Below are 19636 nucleotides of genomic sequence, written 5' to 3' on the forward strand. Positions count from 1 at the left end.
CTGGACAGAATGCATGGATCAGTGGAGTAACCCCAGAAAGATAAATGTTAGCACGCGAATTGGAGAAGGAAACCAGAACTCCAAATACCAGTGAACTGGTAGTGAGTTTCCCATAATTTTTTTTCCTCCATACAATATTTTCCAGCCTGGACTTAAAGTCAGCCCCAAACCTGGAAATGTGTGCTGGATGTCCACAGAAAGAGGACTAACAGAAGCCATGTTTCTAGTTTGAGGAGCAGGAAAGGGGATCCTCATGGGTCAGGAATGGGGATGGAGGAAGAAATCTCGTATGTTGTTTGCTTTGTCTTTTCTCCTTTTCTCTTGCTCTGGTCCTCCATGTAATTCTGTAGTGGTGGAGACAGCAGTGACATTGGCAAATGGATAGGAGAGGAAGTCTTCTATTTATAGGGACTGTGGTCCCAGGAGCATGGAGGGAATCCTTGATTTTATTCTTTCCTTTCTCTCATTGCTTTTCCTTGGAGGTAGTCACAGTTGTGGGAGGTACTCAGCAGGTCAGGGAAATTAAACCCTTGACTTTTAGCTAGAAGACCAGGAAAGGGGCCCTTGGGATCTGGAAAGTGTTAGGAAGATTGTGTAGAGGAAGGAGCTCAACAAATTGAACTCATAAAGTTGCATATGAACTCCTGGGCTGTTCCTCAGAACTAACATACGTGCATCTGACCCTAAAGAGCATACCAAAGGCTTTGAGGACCAAACTGTGGAGTAGACTACTGCTCAAGTAGTTCTGCACTGGCCTCTGGACGGTATGCTTGGGAAAAATCAAAATAATACTTCAAAGGCTTTGAAAACTGATCTCATATTGGTACCACAGCCCACAGAAGGTAGGTAGGAACTTGTGGACTGGACCTGATTAGATTGATTGCTGCAAAGACAAATTCAAAATTTTTCGTGGGACTTAAACAAGAGCTAGAGTCACATAGCATAATATTCAAAATGTCCCGTAATTCAGAATTACTTCAGCTATGAAGAATCAGGAAAATCATAAGAGGAAAAGACAGCCAACAGATGGCAACCACAACATGACACAGATGTTGAAATTATCAAAAAATTAAAAGCCAAAGTATAATTAAAATATTAATTAAAACCTTGCTATAACAAGTAAGGGTGAATACTCTTGAACAGAAAATCAGAAATTTATTTACTGTAAAATATGACAACCTAAATGAAAAATTAATTGGGTGGGCTCAATAGCAGAATGGAGAAGACAGAAGAGTCAGTGAACATGAAGGCAGAATAATAGAAATTATCGAGTCTGAACAACAGAGATTGAAAGAAAATGAAAAAAAAAAAAAAATGAACAGAGCTTCAGGGACCCATGGGACAATAACAGAAAGTTTATCTTTTATGCTTTTGAAGTCTCAAAGAGAGGAGAAAGAGTGGTGCAGAAAAAATATTTGAAGAAATTATGGAAAGGAATAAATAAATATGTTTCTGTTCACAGATAACATGATAAGTCTACGTAGAAATTTCCAAAGAATCTACACACACACACACACACACAAAGACTCTGGCACTAATAAGTGATTTCAGGACAATTGCACGATAAAAGATTAGCATAAAAAAATCAATGTACTGGCAATGAACATGTGAAAATCAAAATTGAAAATATAGTTGCTAAAAAGTGAAATGGTAGGTATAAATCTAACAAAACATGTACAGTCATGTATGCTGAAAACTATACAACGCTGATGAAAGAAATCAAAGATCTAAATAAATGGAGAAATATACCATGTTCATGGATTGGGAGACTCAACATGCCAGTTCTTTGCAAATTTGATAAACAGTTTTAATGCAGTTTCTATCAAAATTCTATCAAGTTTCTGTTTGTTTGTTTTTGAGACAGAGTCTACCTCTGTCGCCCAGACTGGAGTGCAGTGGCGTGATCTCAGCTTACTGCAACCTCCGCCTCACGGGTTCAAGCGATTCTCCTGCCTCAGCCTCCAGAATAGCTGGGATTACAGGCGCACGCCACCATGCCTGGCTATTTTGTATTTTTCGTAGAGACAGGTTTTCACTATGTTGGCCAGGCTGGTCTCGAACTCCTGACCTCAAGAGATCTGCCCGCCCTGGCCTCCCAAAGTGCTGGGATTACAGGCATGAACCACCACACCTGGACTTTTTTTCTTTTTTCTTTTCTTTATTTTTTTTGAGTCAGAGTCTCACTCTATTGCCTAGGCTGGAGTGCAGTGGCGCAATCTTTGGCTCACTGTGGCCTCCGCCTCACGGGTTCAAGCAATTCTCCTGCCTCAGCCTCCCAAGTAGCTGGGATTACAGGCACTCACCACCACACCCGGCTAATTTTTGTATTTTTAGTAGAGAAGAGGTTTCACCATATTGGCTAGGCTGGTCTTGAACTTCTGACCTTGTAATCCACCCACCTTGACCTCACAAAGTTCTGGGATTACGGGCGTGAGCCACCACACCTGGCGTTTTTCTCCTTTTTTGAGACGGAGTCACAGTCTGTCACCTAGGCTGGAGTGCAGTGGCGTGATCTCGGCTTGCTCAACCTCTGCTTTCTGGTTTCAAGCGATTCTCAGCCTACCAAGTAGCTGGGATTACAAGTGTGTGCCACCACACCCAGCTATTTTTTTCTGTTTTTAGTAGAGAAGGGGTTTCACTATGTTAGCCAGGTCTCAAACTCCTGGCCTCAAGCGATCCGCCCACCTCGGTCTCTCAAAGTGCTGGGACTACAGGCGTGAGCCACTGTGCCTGGCCCAGACAACTGCTTTTTGACAAAGATGCCAAGCAATTCAATGGAGGAAGGATAGTTTTTTCACCAAATGGTGCTGGAACAATTGGCTATCTTTAGACCAAAGGGGAAAAAAAGGAATTTATATCTCACACCTTATCCAAAAATTAACTCAAATGGATCACAGATTTTTATTTTTATTTTTTGAGACAGTCTCGCTCTGTTGCCCAGGCTATAGTGCAATGGTGTGGTCATAGCTCATTGCAGCCTCAAACTCTTGGGCTCAAGTGATCCTCCCACTTCAGCCTCCCAAGTAGCTAGGACTACAGCCATGTGCCACCCTGCCCTGCTAATTGTTAATTTTTTTTTTTTTGTAAAGGCAGGGCCTCACAGTGTCCAGGCTGGTCTCAAACTCCTGGTTTCAAGTAATTTCCCACCTCAGCCTCCCAAATTGTTGGGATTACAGGCATGAGTCACTGCACCAGCTGGATTACAGACTTAAACAAATGTGAAACTACAAATTTTTAGGAGAAGACATTGGGGAAAATTACCTTATGACCAAGCAATTCCACTCCTAAGAATGAATACACTCAAAAGAAAACAAAAAGAAAAAAAATACAAAAACCCCCACTGAAGAATAACAACAACAAAAAAGTAAACTTAAGAATTGAGGGGGGCCGGGCACGGTGGCTCACGCCTGTAATCCCAGCCCTTTGGAAGGCCAAGGAGGGCAGATCATGAGGTCAGCAGTTCAAGACAAGCCTGGCCAACATAGTGAAACTTCGTCTCTACTAAAAATAAAAAATTAGCCGAGTGTGGTGGTGCATGCCTGTAGTCCCAGCTACTTGGCAGGCTGAGGCAGGAGAATCGCTTGAACCCAGGAGGCAGAGGTTGCAGTAAGCTGAGACTGTGCCACTGCACTCCAGCCTGGGTGACAGAGCGAGACTCCATCTCAAAAAAAAAAAAAGGTTGGCCAGGTGCAGTGGCTCATGCCTGTAATCCCAGCACTTTGGGAGGCTGAGGCGGTCGATCACGAGGTCAAGAGATTGAGACCATCCTGGCCAAGATGGTGAAACCCCGTCTCTTCTAAGAATGCAAAAATTAGCTGGGCGTGGTGGTGCGCATCTGTAATCCCAGCTACTCAGGAGGCTGAGACAGGTTAATTGCTGGAACCCAGGAGGTGGAGGTTGCAGTGAGCCGAGATCGCACCACCGCACCCCAGCCTTGTGACAGAGCAAGACTCTGTCTCAAAAAAAAAAAAAAAAAATTGAGACAGGGTGTGGTGGCTCACGCCTGTAATCCCAGCACTTTGGGAGGCCAGGCTGGCAAATCATCTAAGGTCAGGAGTTCTAGACCAGTCTGGCCAACATGGTGAAACCCCATCTCTACTAAAAATACAAAAATTAGCCAAGCATGGTGGTGTGCGCCTGTACTCCCAGCTACAAGGGAGGCTGAGGCACGAATTGTTTGAACCACCGGAAGGCTGAGGCTACAGTGAGCCGAGATCACGCTGCTGCACTCTAGGCTGGGCAACAGAGCAAGATTCCATTTCAAAAAAAAAAAGTTCGAGTTCGAGGCCAAGTAAACAAGAATAATGTGGCCCGGCATGGTGGCTCATGCCTGTAATCCCAGCACTTTGGGAGGCCGAGGCGAATGGATCACCTGGTTAGGAGTTCGAGAGCAGCCTGGCCAACATGATGAAATCCCATTTCTACTAAAAATATGAAAAAATAGCTGGGCGTAGTGGCGGGCACCTGTAATCCCAGCTACTCAGGAAGCTGAGGCAAGAGAATCGCTTGAATCTGGGAGGCGGAGGTTGCATTGAGCTGAGATTGCGCCACTGCACTCCATCCAGCCTGGGCAACAAGAGCGAAACTTTATCTCAAAAAAAAGAATTGAAAGCAGGTATTCAAACAAATACAGGAATGTTAGAATGTTCGTCACAGCACTATTCACAATAGGCAAAACAGAGAAACTGCCCAAATGTTTATCAGCTGATGAATGGATAAACAAAATGTGGCATACCCATTTGATGAAATATTCAGCCATAAAAAGTAATGAAGTGGCTGGGCTCAGTGCCTCATGCCTGTAATCCAGGCACTTTGGGAGGCCAAGGCTGGTGGATCACTTGAGGTCAGGAGTTTGAGACCAGCCTGGCCAACATGGTGAAACCTGGTCTCTACCAAAAATACAAAAATTAGCCAGGTGTGGTGGCGGGTGCCTGTAATCCCAGCTACTTGGGAGGCTGAGTCAGGAGACTAGCTTAAACCTAGGAGACGGAGATTTCATTGAGCCAAGATTGTGCCACTGCACTCCAGCCTGGGCAACGCCATCTCAAAAAAAAAAAAAAGTAATGAAGTACTGGCCGGGCATGATGGTTCGTGCCTGTAATCCCAGCACTTCGAGAGGCTGAGGCAGCTGGATCATTTGAGCCCAGGAGTTTGAGACCAGCCTGGAAAACATAATGAGAACCTGTCTCTACAAAAAAATACAAAACTTAGGAGGGCGTGGTGGAGCACACCTGTAATCTCAGCTACTTGGAAGACTAGGTGGGAGAATCACTTGAACCTGGGAGGCAGAGGTTGCAGTGAGCCAAGAGAGTGCCACTGCACTTCAGCCTGGTCGATAGAGTGAGATTCTGTGTCAAAAAAAAAAAAAAAAAGGTTCCTGGATTGGAAACTTGCATGTGCACTTAAGGCTTCTGCTTTCAGAGAGGTAGAACGAGCAATAGGCATTCCTTTTGGCTTTTGAGTTGGCTGTGGTGTGACTCCTTTTGCTTCTTGTTTCTGGTCTTGACACTTATGAGGAGTCATCTTTGAGTCTGGGTTTTCATCAGTGAGTACAATCAAGCCAAGACGTGTGTCTGGGCAGGTTCCCTCTAGCACAGACCGAAGAAAACAGCAACATAGAACAAGAGAAGTAAGCTTAAACTTGGATTCCATTAGAGGGCTCAGTAGAAAAGATAATTCTAGATCCCTGGGCCTCCTAGAGTTTTCTGTTCTGATTTCATTGGTTTAATGTTATTTGTTTGAAAGCACCAGAAATTAACTTTGGCCAACACAAGCAAAAAGATAATTTATTGGAAGGATATAGAATAGCTTACAAAATGAAAGAAAAGTTGATGAGCCAGTCCTCAGAAAGGATAGGAGCCAGAACAGCCTGGGGATCTTGGGAGCAGGAACCACTGTGGGATGAATAAACATCATGAATATCCAAGTTCCTGTTTCTTTGTGTTCAGAAGTCAAAGTCCAGGGAGAGAGGCCCAATTGGTGTAGCTTGGGTCAGCACGGGGCAGCTTGACTCATAGTTAATCCAGGCTAAATCCTGTGGAGCGAGGTGGTTCCCCTGAGCCACACCAGGCTGCTGTTAACTCATAGAAGGGGACAGCTACTGGCCGGGCAGGAACAGGAGCTGCTCTCTGCCTTTACGCTCCCAGGAACAACGATAGGACCAAGAGCAGAGAGTTCTACCAGAGTGAATTTTGCTTGGTGACCATTATGTCAGAGACCTAAGCTTTTTGGTGTTTTTATGTTGAGGGCTGACCTCACTAGACATTCTTCATGAGTGAATCACTATTTGTACAACAGTGTGTTTTGAGAAGGCCATCCCTATGTAAAGGTTTTCTCTGTATCCCTATGTAAAGGACTTCTCTCAGTGGGATTTGTGCATAGAGAAGGGTGGGGAAGAATGCCTGTTTGACAGAGAGCAGCTGAAGGTGATGTCTGTTACACAGGCATGGTTTCCTGTGCCACACATGAGAAAAATGCCCTTTGGGGAGTGTGGCCTTTTAGCATTGCCTAATATAGGAGGGAGGGAGTTGGGCGGGGAGAGAGAGAGAGAGTGAGTGTGTGTGTGTGTGTGTGTGTGTGTGTGTGTGTGTGTGTGTATTTTGGGATCGATGTCGTTAGACCTTGCATATAGGCATCCTGAAACCATTCCCCAGTCACATAACTATCGCCTCCCTCCAGCAGCCCTAGTGTGCAGAGCCAAGTACTCTTTATTAACTGGCTTTTCTCCCTTCTTACCAGGTACCTGCACATGTTGTTCTTTGTCAGTACTGTCAAGTGTGTGCCAGGGTGATCCATGGTCACTTTCCGGGATGGCAGCAAGGTGACTTCGGCTGAGGATGACCCTGACTGAAAGGCTGCGTGAGAAGATATCTCGGGCCTTCTACAACCATGGGCTCCTCTGTGCATCCTATCCCATCCCCATCATCCTCTTCACGGGGTTCTGCATCTTAGCCTGCTGGTATGTTTTTGGGTTTCCTTGGATATGGTGGGCCAGTGTCTTAGGACAGTAGGTTTTCTAACCCTAACCTCTATGGAGCACTTGGCCTCTGTATGCTTTTTACACAATGGGAGCTTGGGCTCCTTATAACTGTGAGTGGAGAACTCTAGTCCTGGCGTGGTTAGCTAATATAATAAAATAGTCCCGGCTGGCCCTGACCTACTGATTCACCAGATTTACTCATATCACTGGTACTCTATCTCAAAATAATGTTTAGATACTTCTAAGACACTGAGATAATTGAAAGATATGATATTTCAGTTTTCTTTCTCAATAGTAGTGGTTTCCTTTTAGTACCTGGTTAAGTGCAGGAGCCTTTTTTTGTGTGTTGCGAGGCAAAGTCCATTAGAACAGTACCTTGGACAACCTGTGGCAGGCTAACCTCAGAGACTTGCTTCTTTGCTCCCTAGTCATTTTCTTGTGTTCACATGGAGCTTGCTTCAGACTTCTTGTTGATTCTTGTGGCCAGCTGCACTTGCCAAGGACAGTTGTGAGAGCTGTAGCTGCCCTTGTTCCTGTCTGTCTTTCTCAAGGCCTCATAGAAGCCTGAAGGCTATGGCTGACCATGACGTTGTAAAGGAGGAGTTTGATATAAGATGATATCTGGTGACCTTTTTAGCTCTAAAACGCTGACAGCTGTGAAAAGAACCCATCTTATTCTTTTCTCTGGAAAGAATTCTGTTCTTCGGATTCATTGTCTAAAACATTTATAGATGTTTTCAGGGCTATGCTGAAGGGTGGATGAGAAGTCAGGAGGGAACTCCCTGTTCAGTTCAGTTGCTAATGATCTCAAGCTCTTCCCTGATTATCAGTAAGAAAGATGAACATTGGCCAGGTGCAGTGCTCATACCTGTAATTCCAATACTGGGAGGCTGAGGTGAGAGAATCACTTGAGGCCAGGAGTTCAGGACCAGCCTGGGCAACATAGCAAGACCCACCCTCTCTGTACAAAAAAAAAAAAGAAAGATGAACATCACTGAGAGTTTCTTGCTGGGTGCTGTGTTGTTGCTTCAGGTATAACATTAGGAAGTGGTCCAGTTATGTTTCCATTTACAAAGAGGGGTAGGGACTTAGAGATTTGCCTGGTCCACATAACTAATAATTGGGGAAACCGGGGTTCAAATTCAAATCCAAGCCATAGGGACTCTGGTGCCTGCACCTGTGTTACTGTCACCTGGTCTCACTCTGGCTCAGTATGTTTGTATTGGTGTTTAAACTGCTAAATTGTGTTGTACAAGATAAAATACTTATAGCTGTGTCCCATAAGTGATGAATTTGGAGTGCTCTGAGAACTCAGCTCTTGGGTTTTTTTTCCTTTAAGTTAATTGACCTCTTTCTCTTTTCTTCTTTAAAATAATTTTTTTGAGACATGGTCTCACTCTGTCACCCAGGCTGGAATGCAGTGGCACAGTCACAGCTCACCTCAGCCTCAACCTCCTAGGCTCAAGCGACCTTTCCATCTCAGCCTCCTAAGAAGCCATGACCACAGGCATGCACCACCATGCTCGGCTGTTTTTCGTGTTTTGTAGTGATGGGGTCTCATTATGTTGCCCTCCTTTGGTTTCAGTCTCTGGCAGTGCTATGGTTTCCTCTTTTGTAGTCACCCTGTTTTTCTTTTAAGAGGAAAGACCTGGCCAGGCATGGTGGCTCACGGCTGTAATCCCAGCACTTTGGGAGGCTGAGGCGGGCAGATCACGAGGTCAGGAGATCGAGACCATCCTGGCCAACATGGTGAAACCTCGTCTTTACTAAAAATGCAAAAATAAGCTGGGTGTGGTGGCATGCACCTGTAGTCCCAGCCACTCAGGAGGCTGAAGCAGGAGAATCGCTTGAACCTGGGAGACGGAGATTGCAGTGAGCTGAGATTGCACCACTGCACTCTAGCCTGGCGAAAGAGTGAGACTCCATCTCAAAAAAAAAAAAAAAAAGAGGAGGAAAGACCCTTCTGTATTATCCCATTCTTTTTTTTCTTCCTTGAGACAGGGTCTCACTTCCGTTGCTCAGGCTGGAGTACAGTGATGCAATCACTGCTAATTGCAATCTCAACTTCATGGGCTCAAGTGATTCTCCTACCTCAGCCCTCTGAGTAGCTATAGGCGTGCACCACTAATTTTTTGTATTTTTAGTAGAGCTGGGGTTTCGCCATGTTGCCCAGGCTGGTCTCAAACTCCTGAGCTCATGATCCACTCGCCTCGGCTTCCCAAAGTGTTGGGATTACAGGTGTGAGCCACCACACCTGGCCTTGTACTGTCACATTCTTAGTGCTGTATACTTATTTTCCCAAACCAGTATCTTTGTCATGTGATCTTAAAGTTTTTTTTATTTTATTTTGTTTTTTTCTTAAAACCTGATTGACGTGAGAAAATTTTTCCACAGCTGGGTGAAGTCTCTCAGCCTCCAAAGACTAATAAAAGGTTGTGTAAGAGAATCCATAGATTCTGGGACTTGGACAGAAAACCAGAGATCATGGACCCAGGGACACAAGCCTCACCATTGTCTTCAACCCACAGAAGCTTTTCTGTCTAGAGCAGCAGAGCAGTGCCCCCTTCTTCCAGAGCCTGAGATTGCCTACAGAAAATAAAGTATGGATATAGACTGCTTCTAGTAGTTTTGCTAGACATTCAGTTTCCATTTAATTGCTTACCTTTTATTGTTCCTGGGATGAAAGACTTGTACAGCCAAACCCAAAGGACCGCTGCACTTAATTTCCCTGTTCAGATCTAACAGCCACCTGAGCTGCAGAAATACTTTTTGCACACCACTGGCTCACCACCACTGGGTCACCCCAGGGAAAGTACAGAGCAGTACTAGAGGGGGTGGTGATCAATGACAGCTTGGGAATGTGCCTGTCTCCATTAGGCAGAAGAATCCAGGGGGTGAGAGAGGGCATCTGTATATGAGGAGTCAGGCTCACCCCAAACAGCGCTGAGGATGTGTGACTTTCTTCTCTGAGCTGCTGTTGAGGCTGCAGGTTTCAGTGACTGAGAGCCAAGGACACTACTTCAAATGAACCTGGTGCTGAGCCTTTCAGGTGAGCTAGAGTTAGCTGTTCTTCCTGCCTGGCCCCTGGGTGCGGTGACTGTTCTTTCCTCTCGGAAAATCTGATGAAATGTGTAGCAAATAGGCATTATGGCAAGAGGTGTCTATTTATAACTCTTGGAGGTTAGACCACTGGGCCCAAGATATGTCCCAGCAGCAGCCCAGCAAGACAGAGGGTACTGTTAATCTGGACCTGCCCTGGTAAGTGGTGGGTGCACCATGGGGTGAAGAAGAGCACCCAGATGCCATGCTAGTTGGACTGCCCTATGTGCAGGTCAGAGAGTGATGTGAGTCATTGAGTCATTTGATTCAACAAGCTGCCGCTCATGGTGAGAGAAGGTGGATTTTAATTTGGAGAAGAAATTGGAATCACATTGTATTGTTTTTGTTTTCGAGACGGGGTCTCACTTGTTGTCCAGGCTGGAGTGCAGTGGCGCAATCATGGCTCACTGCAACCTCTGCCTCGCAGGTTCAAGTGATTCTCTTGCCTCAGCCTCCCGAGTAGCTAGGATTACAGGTGCGAGCCACCACGCCCGGCTGTTTTTTGTATTTTTAGTAGAGATGGGGTTTCACCATGTTGGCCAGACTGGTCTCAAACTCCTGACCTCAAGTAACCTGCCCACTTCAGCCTCCTAAAGTCCTGGGATTATAGGCATGAGCCACCTTGCTCAGCCTAGTCATGCATTTTTGACTTAGGATATTTTCAGTTTACGACAGTGTTATCAGGACATAACCCCATTGTAAGTCAAGGTGTATCTGTACATGTCAAGTGCTTAGAATAGTGCCTGGCACATATTAAATATCATGTATGAGTTTTGCATTGTTATTATTCACTGTCTTCCTAGTCTTCTACCTTCATAGCCAGAAAGCATAAGCAGACTCCAAAACATGTATAGTCTAAACATAGAACAAAAATGGAGTATACTCTGTGATTACTATGCAAATGCTGTAGCCACAACCTAAATTTTTTTTTTTTTTTTTTTTTTTTTTTGAGACAGGGTCTCTCTCTGTTGCCCAGGCTAGAGTGCACTGCTATGGCACGATCTTGGCTCACTGCAACCTCCAGCTCCCGGGTTCAAGCGATTCTCCTGCCTCAGCCGCCCGAGTAGCTAGGATTACAGGCATGTGCCACCGCGTCTGGCCAATTTTTGTATTTTTAGTAAAGACGGGGTTTCACCATGTTGGCCAGGCTGGTCTCGAACTCCTGACCTCAAGTGACCCACCCACCTCGGCCTCCCAAAGTGCTGGAATTACAGGCGTGAGCCACCGTGCCCAGCCTAAATTAATTTTTTTTGAAGTGAAAGCAAGTTTATTAGAAAAGTAAAGGAATAAAGAATGGCTACTCCATAGGCAGAGCAGCCCTAAATGGATTCTGATCACATTCTCTTGTAGTTGTTTCTCTCTTCCTACTTAGAGCATCTTGGAGGCAGACCATAGTATTTATTATCTTTTGTATTCTCAGTGCCCAGCATATAATACATACTTAATAAATGGTTTTCGAGTGTAGGTAAAGATGGAAAAGCCAGAGAAAAGTAAAAATTGATTTTTGTGAAGGTAAGGAGATTGTGTAATTGTTTTCTGTAATTAACATAATAAATGTATTTAAAATATTTAAAACATGGTATTGTCAAAAGACATGAAGAGGCGTTTCACAAAAGATGCTATATCCAAGTGGCCGGTAGTAAGTATATGAAATAATTTTTTAAATTGTTTCTTATCAGGAAAATGTACATTAAAACCATGCTGAGATACCACTGTCTCTTCCTCAATTAATCTTAACATTAATTGGATTGACAATATCAAGAGGTGACAAGGATTTGGAGAAACTGGAACTCCTATTATACTGGTGATAGTGGGAACATAAATTTGTACAACTGCTGTGGAAAACTGTTTGGTATCATCTACTAAGCTAAACATGCATATAACTCCATACCCAGCCATTTCATCCTAGGAATATTCCCAACAGAAATAAGTGCTTATGGGGCCGCCAAAAACCAATAAAGGATAATAGCTTTATTCTTTTTTCTTTCTTTTTTCATTAAAAAAAATTATCCAGCCCAAAATGTTTTGTTTTGTTTTTTTGAGACGGGGGTCTCACTCTGTCACCTAGGCTGGAATGCAGTGGCACGATCATGGCTCATTGCAGCCTCAGCCTCCCGGCTCAAGCGATCCTCCCACTTAAGCCTCCTGAGCTGGGACTACAGGTGTGCACCACCATGCCTGGCTAACTTTCGTATTTCTTTTTTTTTTAGGGATGGGGGTTTCACCATATTGCCCAGGCTGGTCTCAAACTCTTGGGCTCAAGAAATCCTTCTGCCTTGGCCTCCCAAAGTGCTGGGATTACAGGCATGAGCCATCTCACCTGGCCAACTTTATTCTCCTTTTTTTTTCTTGAGATTGAGTTTTGCTCTTGTTGCCCAGGCTAGAGTGCGATGGCACCATCTCAGCTCACCACAACCTCCGCCTCCTGGGTTCAAGTGATTCTCCTGCCTCAGCCTCCTGAGTAGCTGGGATTACAGGCATGTGCCACCACGCCCAGCTAATTTTGAATTTTTAGTAGAGATAGGGTTTCTCCCTGTTGGTCAGGCTGGTCTTGATCTCCCGATCTCAGGTGATCCACCTGCCTCGGCCTCCCGAAGTGCTGGGATTACAGGCGTGAGCCACTGTGCCAGGCCCAACTTTATTATTCTTAATAGCTCAAACCAGAAACAGCCAAATGTTCCTCAACCATGGAATAGACAAATGCACTATACTTTATTCATTAGTGGAATAGTATGTATCCAGAAAGGAATGATCTGCTATGTGCACCAGTGTGGAGAATCTAGCAGATATAATTTGAGTGAAAGCAGCCAGTCACAAAAGAGTATATAAGTAGAATGAATGGTTTCATTTATATGACATTCAAAAATAGGTAAAACTAATTTATGGTGATAGAGATTCTAATAGTTACCTTTGGTGGTGGGGGGCGGTATGCTGTTGACTGGGAGTGGGCACAAGGCTGCCTTCTGAGGCTCTGGAAATGTTCTATAGCTTGATCTAGATAGTAGTTACACAGATATACACATGTAAAAACTTACTGCACTTTATACTTAAGATCTGTGCATCGTACTATATAGAAGTTATTTCTAAATTTTAAGAAAGTGAGATCTGAAACCAAATGTACATCTATTTGCCAACTTTTTCTTTTTTTTCTTTTTTTTCTCTTTTTTCACTTGAGATGGGATCTCACTGTGTTGCCTAGGCTGGAGTACAGTGGCATGATCTCAGCTCACTGCAGCCTCTACCTCCCAGGGTCAAGTGATCCTCCTGCCTCAGCCAGTAGCTGGGACCACAGGTGCACACCACCACACCTGGCTAGTTTTTTGTATTTTTGGTAGAGATGGGGTTTCACTATGTTGCTCAGTCTGGTCTCAAACTCCTGAGCTCAAAGGATCCGCCTGCTTGGCCTCTCTCCCAAAGTGTTGGGATTACAGGCTTGAGCCACCGCACCTGGCTTATTTGCCAACTTTTTGATGCAAGGTCAGGGCTTTTCCTTTGCATATATTGGGTCCATTAACTTAACTTTCCTCATGATCCTAATATAAACCACATCCTTAGTTAATTATACATAATTTTCATGGTCTGTCCCTTTAAGTGGAACAGTTGCTTAGCTATCTGAATTGGAATCCTTCTGGATTTTTAAAGGTACCCCCACTTTTGTTTTTTATTGTTCCGTTATGTCTAATTTGACAAGGTGATTTTTTTTTGTTTTTAGCATCTTGCTTTTTATTAAGTCTCTGAAAACTTTTTTTTTTTTATTTTTATTTTTTATTTTATTTATTATTTTTTTTTGAGACAGAGTCTCGCTCTGTCACCCAGGCTAGAGTGCAGTGGTGCGATCTTGGCTCACTGCAAGCTCCGCCTCCCGGGTTCACGCCATTCTCCTGCCTTGGCCTCCCAAGTAGCTGGGATTACAGGCGCCCGCCACCACGCCTGGCTAATTTTTAGAATTTTTAGTAGTGACGGGGTTTCACCGTGTTAGCCAGGATGGTCTCGATCTCCTGACCTCGTGATCCGCCCGTCTCAGCCTCCCAAAGTGCTGGGATTACAGGCATGAGCCACTGCGCCCGGCCAAAAACTTTTTTCTTTCAGAGACAGGGGTCTTATGTTGCCCACGCTGGAGTGCAGTGGTGTAATCATGGCTCACTGCAGCCTCTACCTCTAGGCTTAAGCAGTCCTCCCACCTCAGCCTCCTGAGTAGCTGGGACCACAGGCTCACACTGCCATGCCTGGCTAATTTTTTTGATTTTCTGTAGAGATGAGGTCTCACTATGTTGTCCAGGCTGGTCTCAAACTTCTGGGCTCAAGCAACCCTCCAGCTTCGGCCTCCCAAAGTGCTGGGGTTACAGGCATAACCCGCTGCGCCCAGCCTGAAAATATAATGTTACATATTATAACATGTTGGTGTTAATGTTGGTGTTTCCTTTCAGTAAAAGTCACTCATTAAATGTATAAACTAGCCAGGCACGGTTGCTCACGCCTGTAATCTCAGCGCTTTGGGAGGCCGAGGTGGGTGGATCACCTGAGGTCAGGAGTTCAAGACCAGCCTGGTCAACATGATGAAGCCCTGTCTCCACTAAAAATACAAAAATTAGCTGGATGTAGTGGCAGGTGCCTGTCTATCTATATGTGTGTGTGTGTGTGTATATGTTTATATATAAATGTTATATATAATGTTATAACTAAGTATATTTATACATACTTAGCTTATACAGCCTGAAAATATTTAACAGAACAGTCTATTTTACCAGTTGGGCTTCTTCGTAAGGTTTATGTGACTAAAATAAGTTTGAAAAATTCTAATCTAGATGACTTCTGAGTTTCAGCTTTGCAATTTTGTGATTCTAATATTTTGCACATTTGTATAGTCCTAACAGAATTTACTTATTAACTTCAGTGGCTCCTGTGTCACTGCTGAGAGAGGACTGCCTCTCATAGTGTCTAATTCTTATCTCCTTTTTGTTCTTCCCAGCTACCCGCTGCTGAAACTCCCCTTGCCAGGAACGGGACCTGTGGAATTCACCACCCCTGTGAAGGATTACTCGCCCCCGCCTGTGGACTCTGACCGCAAACAAGGAGAGCCTACTGAGCAGCCTGAGTGGGTGGGTACTCGGCATGTTCCTGAGGCCAGCACAGAGTATTGTGTGGAGACTGGCTGAGGCAGGGGTGTGCCAGTGAGATTGAGGTTGGTCAGCTTCTGATTTGTGAATTCATGTATTTTAACAGCTTTATCAGTGTACCATATAGATACTTAGTTTATACATTTTTTTTTTTTTTTTTTGAGATGGAGTTTTGCTCCTGTTGCCCAGGCTGCAGTGCAATGGCACAATCTCGGCTCACTGCAACCTCCACCTCCCGGGTTCAAGTGATTCTCTTGCCTCAGCCTCGAGAGTAGCTGGAATTACAGGTGCCCACCACCACACCCAGTTAATTTTTGTATTTTTAATAGAGACAGGTTTCACCTTATTGGACAGGCTGGTCTTGAACTCCTGACCTCAGGTGATCCACCCATCTCAGCCTCCCAAAGTGCTGGGATTACAGGTGTGAGCCACCGCACCTGGCTAGTTTATACATTTATTGAGTAACTTTTTTTGAAAGGAAACACCAAATGATGCCAAAGCGTGACTATTGTAGTAAAACTGAGATCTGTGCTTGTTCTAGCTGTGGCCAGCAGGGTCTGGGTTCATACCCTGAGTTGCTCACACATGCTGCATGGGTGTGCGGCAGTATCCTGGCAGACACACAGGCCGTCTCCTTCTTGTCCCTGGGCAGTCAGAACAACTGCACATCCCTGAGAGTGTTCCAACATAGAGTGCCAGCACTATCTGGTATTTGTATCGCGCACCTAATTTTTTCAGGTCTGTCAGGTCCTATTTTATCCTCACAATCCAAAAAGTGCAGGTTTTAAGTCTCTTTTCCAGGTAAGGAAGCTGGGGCCCAGAATGATTAAGTGCCTCAGTTATTTATTTATTTTTTTAATTTTTAAAGTTTTTTATTTTAGTCTTGCTCTGTTGCCCAGGCTAGAGTGCAGTAGTATGATCTCGGCTCACTGCAACCTCTGCCTCCCGGGTTCAAGTGATTATCCTGCCTCAGCCTCACGAGTAGCTGGGACTATAGGTGTGCGCCACCACGCCCAACTAATTTTGTATTTTTATTGGAGATGGAGTTTCACTATGTTGGCCAAGCTGGTCTCGAACTCCTGACCTCAGGTGATCTACCCGCCTTGGCCTGCCAAAGTGCTGGGATTACAGGCGTGAGCCACCACACCCGGCCGGTTATTTAGTTTGGAACTCTAGGTCTGCTGACCCCAGCCCACTCCTCCTTCTGGACTGTACTGCTTTCAGTTGACTGTCTCTGGGCCGAACACTGATATAAACGAGAAAAAAGGTCTTCAGTTGAGGGGCTCAGTCAAGGGACCTAACTCACCACCACACCGCACTCATTATTTGGAGCTCATTGAAGCTTGACTAGCTCATCTCTGTACCTTTTGCTTGTCAGGTGTGGACAAAGTGCCCTTTCTTCTGTGTTGTTCTGTGGTCCCTGGATTTGTGCTGGATTTGCTGAATCTGTTGTTGAGGAAAACCAAAGCTCATCGAACAGAGCTCTCCTCCCCCCTTCTCTCTGACAGTCATAGCATATTCCCATTTCCTTTTTGGTTAACGTAGTAGTCAGGTAACTTGTTATGAACTTGACTCTGCGGCTGAAATAGAGGCATATCTGGCAAGATAAGTCTGTGGCACAACTATACATGGTGTCAGTGGGGAGTGCACAACCCTGGCTTCATGGGGCTCTGCCTATGAAGGTCAAAGGATGCATGGTCTGATGCTGGCTGAAACCAGTTTTGTGGTGAAACCAGTTTTGTGGCTTTATGTCCCTGGTTGGCCATTGGCTCACTGGCTCATTATGGGACCTTCTTGGTTAAACCTTTTACCTTCATTAACCATTTTATTTTTATTGTTTTGAGATGGAGTCTCACTTGGTTGCCCAGGGTGGAGTGCAGTGGCGTGATCTCAGCTCATTGCAACCTCTGTCTCCTGGGTTGAAAGCGATTCTTCTGCCTCAGCCTCCCGAGTACCTGGGACTACAGGCATGTTGCCACCACACCTGGCTAATTTTTGTATTTTTAGTAGGGGTGGGGTTTCACCATGTTGGCCAGGCTGGTCTCAAACTCCTGACCTCAGGTGATCCACCTGCCTCAGCCTCCCAAAGTGCTGGGATTACAGGTGTGAGCCATTGTGTCCGGACTTCATTAACCTTTTAATGCAATTTTAGCACATAAGGGAATATTTGTGTTTCCTGATTAGCAGAGTTCAGTTGGCCCATTGGTGTGGAATAGATGTTTAATGATGAGGCTGTAAGGGGTGTGATGTGTTTGTGAGCTCTTTGAATAATGGGATGATGATAGAAAATGTTGGTGCAGAATAACTAGAGGGCTCTGGAATCAGGGGCATTGTCCATTTTCTCTCTCTGTCTGATTGGAGCGCTCATCCCCTGCAGGATTGAGAAGGAGACGGGCCCAGGGCAGTCACTGGTATCACACAGTTCAGTGGTCAGTTATCTCACCTCCATTGACTGTCCTTGATAAAGATACAGGCCAGCGATACTGAAGTGGGTGGTAAGGACTGTTTTAGTTATGAAGAACAGAAAATTCAACCCAAATCAGAGTAAGTGAAAGGGAATTTTTGGTTCATGTAACTCAGCCAGGTGCAGGGCTGACTTAAGCACAATATAGTTTGAGCCTCAAAAGGAGTCCATCTCTTGACTCTGTCCTCTCTGGGTCAGCTTCACTCTTGGTCTTCCCAACAGTGGCCCTAGCAGCTTCAGCCCCATGTTTTTGCATCATCCAATCCAGTGGAGGATGAAAGGGAGCCCAGTTGGCTATGAATAGGGTTACCTGCCTGTCCCCTTCCCAAGCCCTATGGCTAAAGGCAGGTATTTCATTGTTGTCCTCAGCACCTCGCTGGGAATGAGAGAGGATGGTTTCCAAAGGGACAATAGGGCTGGGTGCAGTGGTGCATACCTGTAATCCCAGTGCTGAGGCAGGAGGATTGCTTGAGCCCAGGAGTTCAAGGCTGCAGTGAGCCATGATCACACTATTGCAGTCCAGCTGGGGCAACAGAGTGAGACCTTGTCTCTAAAAAAATAAATAAATAAATAAATAAATAAATAAATAAAAAGGGAAAATAGGAGACTCGGGCAGTAAGACAGCACATTGCAGGCATCTGCTGCCTATACCAAGGAGCCAAAACTTCCTTCCCTGCTCTACTCACTGCTCAGTTCAGCACTCATTTATTGCATACGCATGGTGTGGGATGATGTCGGGGGCGCAGATAGAGGCTCACTGTCCTTGAGGAGATCCTATACTGTTTGGGAAGAGAAGACAAACATTTTTCAAAGTTTAAAGTAAATATAGTGTATGTCAAAGAGACGTAGGGGGGCAATTGAAAGCTCACCGGTGGTCAGTGCTAGAGCAATTTTTTTTTTCTTTTTTTCTTCCTTTTTCTTTTTCTTCTTCTTTTTTTTTTTTTTTTTTTTTTTTTTAGATGATGTCTTGCTTTCGCTAGGCTGGAGTGCAGTGGCGCGATCTCAGCTTACTGGAACCTCCGCCTCCCGAGTTCAAGTGATTCCCCTGCCTCAGCCTCCTGAGTAGCTGGGACTACAGGCACGCGCCACCACGCCTGGCTAATTTTTTGTATTTTAGTAGAGATGGGGTTTCACCATGTTGGCCAGGATGGTCTTGATCTCCTGACCTTGTGATTGATCCGTCTGCCTCGGCCTCCCAAAGTGCTGGTATTACAGGCGTGAGCCACCATGCCTGGCCTAGAGCAATTTTTGCAACAAAACCGGTATTGAATTATAACCCAAAATATAAAATAATTCTCTGTGAGTCCATTCCTGAGTCCATATGCTTGAATAAATATAAATAAATGAATGGATGACAATAGACAAATCTGGGCAAAAAAATTCTAAGTAATGTATCCTAAAGTGTGGACTATGCATGATGACTTTCTTCCAAAGAGGACAGTGTGACTGTGGGAAACAGTAACTTTACAGTGGAGAAGCCTGACAGACACCTCCTACAGTAAGTGATTGGGGTTAAAGCAGCAGTGATAAATCCACATTGATTCATTGTGCCCTTGATATGTGAGGAGGAGGAGGACATTTTACCGCTGATGTTTCTCCCCCAAACCCATAACCCCAGTATAATCATGAGTAAAACATCAGACAAATCCTAGTTAAGGAATACCCTACAAAATGCCTCACCAGTACCCCTCGAAGCTGTCGAGATCATCAAAAGCAAGGGAAGTCTGGGAAACTGTCATAAGCTACACGTAGCCTCAGACACTACAGCTAAACATAACGTGGTTTCCTAGATGGGAGCCTGGAAAAGAAAAAGGACATTAGGCAAAAACTTAGAAAACCTGAATATACTTTGGACTTTGGTTAAGAATTTCACTGTGGACATTGGTTTTCAGAAGGAAGACTACAGAGATGAAATGTCCTTCTTTTTATATACCTCAGCCTCCTAAATTATTTAAAAATTCATGTACATTAAGGTTG

General features: G+C 44.8%; 1 protein-coding gene across 3 annotated transcripts in view; it reads left to right on the plus strand.

Moving 5' to 3' along the window:
- SCAP (SREBF chaperone) overlaps positions 1-19636 on the plus strand; it is a 72465-nt gene that overhangs the window by 33023 nt on the left and 19806 nt on the right. For all 3 annotated transcript variants that reach the window (XM_030811914.1, XM_030811912.1, XM_030811913.1), the window contains exons 2-3: positions 6739-6958; positions 15048-15177. In XM_030811914.1, the coding sequence (XP_030667774.1) occupies positions 6837-6958; positions 15048-15177 (252 nt within the window). In that variant the 5' untranslated portion in view covers positions 6739-6836. The remainder of the gene's footprint in view (positions 1-6738; positions 6959-15047; positions 15178-19636) is intronic.

This window comes from Nomascus leucogenys, chromosome 4 (genome assembly GCF_006542625.1).
Source record: "Nomascus leucogenys isolate Asia chromosome 4, Asia_NLE_v1, whole genome shotgun sequence".
In the NCBI taxonomy this organism is placed as follows: domain Eukaryota; kingdom Metazoa; phylum Chordata; class Mammalia; order Primates; family Hylobatidae; genus Nomascus; species Nomascus leucogenys.